At 53.3% G+C, this 3,375-nt stretch overlaps 1 protein-coding gene across 1 annotated transcript; it reads left to right on the forward strand.

The window, feature by feature from the left end:
• The first annotated feature begins 644 nt into the window (after positions 1–644).
• Positions 645–3,024, forward strand: LOC125533112. The gene is made up of 7 exons (XM_048696882.1): positions 645–680; positions 991–1,308; positions 1,411–1,767; positions 1,852–1,947; positions 2,033–2,128; positions 2,220–2,315; positions 2,414–3,024. The coding sequence occupies exons 1-7, from the start codon at positions 645–647 to the stop codon at positions 2,756–2,758; spliced, it is 1,344 nt and encodes a 447-aa protein (XP_048552839.1). The 3' UTR covers positions 2,759–3,024.
• Positions 3,025–3,375: the final 351 nt, after the last annotated feature.

The following is a 3,375-nucleotide window of genomic DNA, read 5'->3' on the forward strand; positions in this document are numbered from 1 at the left end:
AGGTTACAAATATGCAATATGTGATCGTCTCCATGGACAGATAGAGAAGATATCACAACGGGCGACGAGCGGAGTTGGTAGAGGATGTTACCGAGTTGGCGACGCAGAGGCGGCGTGCCTTGTCGACGGCGCCCTCGGCCTTCTTGCGCAGGTCCGCCTCCACCAACCTCACCACGTCGCCGGACACGCCTGGAACAAATCCCCAGAATTCAGCCAGAGCCCAGACCGGAGGATGAAATGATGAGGAGGCTAACGTACCGGGGCCGCCCATGGTGACCACGGGGGAAGGGGATGGATTGGCGTGGAAGATGACGAGCTCCACCGCCCGGGCCCACTCGAGCGCGTGGTAGCTGTCGTCGACCCACCCCGCCGCCCTGCTCTTCCATGGCGACGACCTGCGCCCGATCTAAGAACAAGGAAGTGGAGAGGAAGAGGCGACCAAGGAAGAGGAGAGGAAGAGGCTAGCTGTGTGGAGGCAGGGGAGGAGGAGGTGGTGGAGGGCTGGAGGCGGAGGTGGAGAAAACGAGGCGGCCGAAAGGGAGGTGGGATGAAGGAGAGAGAGGAGATATTTTTACTGGAGAGAGGGCAATCTCTCGCGCGGTTCGATCGCTAACTATGCACTATTCATAAATGACGTGGACGCCATGGTTGTGCCTAGCTACCCCTTCATTCTTTATAAGGTAAATTCATAAAAACGTTAATGGGGAAGCGCATGACCTAGCTAAGGCAGCGTCTGCCCTTGCTTTTGGACGTCATGTGTGGCTTTCTGTGTTGCCCGACATTATCTGTATCCCAATGAACATTTCTGAACTTTAAATAAAGGGTTCAGTTTCTCAAAAAAAAAAAAACTTGACGCAGAGACAAGTGCGTGAATTTTGTTTTTTTGGGGAAAGCGAGTGCGTCAAATAGGAAAAGCTCCCCCTACCTGGGCCAAACACCTTTTTGGGCTTCCACTAGGCCATCTGTTCTACAAATGGGCTTGAACGTCAGCGCCGCAGCCCTCACCCCGAACGAACCGCCCCCAGCCACTCCTCTCTCTCGTCTCCCCACTCGCCGCCGCCGCCGGCGCTCTCACCCCACTCGCCGCGCTCGCTCGCCCCGCCCTACCCCAGCCGATCGACCGCACCCCACACCACCGCGGGTCTCGCCTCGCCTCAAGCCGTGGGGAAGAGGAAGGACCACTACGAGATCCTGGGCGTGCCCAAGGCGGCCACCGCCGGCGACATCAACGAGGCGTACCACAAGCGGAGCGCGCTCAAGTGGAAGGAGGCGGAGCGGGGGTTCCAGCGCCTCACCACAGCCCACAAGGTAATCTCGATCCAGCAGCCAAAGTGGCGAGCGGGCGGTCGGTCGTTCTCGGCCGGAACGCCGGATCGGCGCGCGTGTTAATTTGTTGCGTTGCGTGCGTAGGTTCTCAGTGACCCGCTGAGGCGCCCGCTCTACGACAAGCACCTGCGCGCCGAGGAGAAGCTCATGGGGAAGGCGCCGCCGCCGGCCGCATCCACGGGTGTGGCACTGGAAAGGGTGGTACGTACAGGCCGGAAGGGCGCAGCTTTGGGCAGGGAGGTTGCGGTTGCGGGCACCGGCGGCAGGCAAAATGCAGACCGGACGGGCGGAGGCGCCAAGCGTGCGGGCCTTCGAAGCTCAACGGGGAAGGCCAGCGGGAACGGCAAGCGCTCGCGATGCCTAACGGACGGCGCGACAGATGCGACGGGAGCACACGCGTCGACTACGTCCTTTTCCACCGGCCGTAGCACCTTTGAGATGGTAAGCCGGCAAACTTACCTATCACCATTGTGCATTGCCTCTAGGTTGTCACAGCTTAACACCGTCCTCTATGCATTCGTCTAGTCTGTGAAGTACACGAATGAGTACTACAATGAGGAGAATTGTTCATCCTTCGACGGCGAGCCATTCTGCCCCATCGACCATAGCACCTTCAAGACGGTAAAGCCGACAAACTTATGTATCACCATTGTGCACTCTCTCTAGGTTGTCATGGCTTAACACTGTGCTCTATGCATTCGTCTAGGCCGTGAAATATACGAATGAGTACTACACTGAGGAGAAATGTTCATCCTTCGACGGCGAGCCATTCTGCCCCACTGACCATAGCACCTTCATGACGGTAAAGCCGGCAAACTTACGTATCACCATTGTGCACTCTCTCTATCTCTAGGTTATCATGGCTTAACACTGTGCTCTATGCATTCGTCTAGGCCGTGAAATATGCGAATGAGTACTACACTGAGGAGAACTGTTCATCATTCGACGGCGAGCCATTCTGCCCCACCGACCATAGCACCTTCAAGGCGGTAAAGCCGGCCAACTTCCTGACCACATTACCATTGTGTGCGTTCTTTTGGTAATGCCACAGTTACTCATGGATTAACACTGATATGCATTCGTGTAGGCCGTGAAGACCATGAATGAGTACTACGATGAGGATGAGAACCTTGGGTTGTGCGTGTACGAGGAAGAAGGCGTGCAGGATGACTATGGCAACCATGCCGGGGTTGGCAATGATGATACCAGGGTTTGTGATGACCTCATCAACGGTGATGACGTGGAAGGGGGCATGCCGTATGCAAAATACGATGATTGCGGGGGTGGTGATCACAACTATGGCGACCATGGCGGGGCTGGCAATAATGATGATACCGGGGTTTGTGATGACTACTACGACAATGCTGCGGGGGGCTTTGACAATGGCTACTACGATGGTGATGCTGGGAATGGAGCTGATGACTGGTGGTAGTGATCCAGGGCAAGACCTCTTTGAAATGTGAGAAGGAAGTCCCAAGTCGTGGAGTTGAGATGATGTGCAAGTCTCTATCTACTTTGCTAGTTCTTATGTTACCTAAGTATCGTAGCTAGCTTCGGATTTACCACTTTTCTGTATGATAAGCTAGGAAATCAGTCTTCTGTATGGGGAATCTTAAGCAATATCATGTGCCCTGCTTGTGATAAAGGTATTGCTAAATGCTAATGTACATTATAATTGGCATATGTTTCTTCATTGCTCATATGTTAAGTTCCGTGATCTCTTTGATGTGGGATTTTCTGGTCTGCCTTCCACTTACTGGTTTAACAAGATTTGCCCTAGTCCTGTTTATGAGGGGCTTGATCCATGTCCAGCCAATGCGTTCCACATCTCTAGACCATATTTTCCACTGATTCCATAGAACAGCTGAAGTAACCACATATTGATCACAACATGCTTTTTATCAGTACCGCTTAGTCTTGCCACATTTTCATAATTCAGGGGAATCTCAAAACTGGATAATCCCCGAGACAGTAATGGATTAAGCAACAATCTAATCAAAACAAAGTTGAATTAATGTTTTAGACATGCCATTATCACAAGTGATCATG

The sequence above is a fragment of the Triticum urartu genome, chromosome 1 (assembly GCF_003073215.2).
Source record: "Triticum urartu cultivar G1812 chromosome 1, Tu2.1, whole genome shotgun sequence".
Taxonomy (NCBI): Eukaryota; Viridiplantae; Streptophyta; class Magnoliopsida; order Poales; family Poaceae; genus Triticum; species Triticum urartu.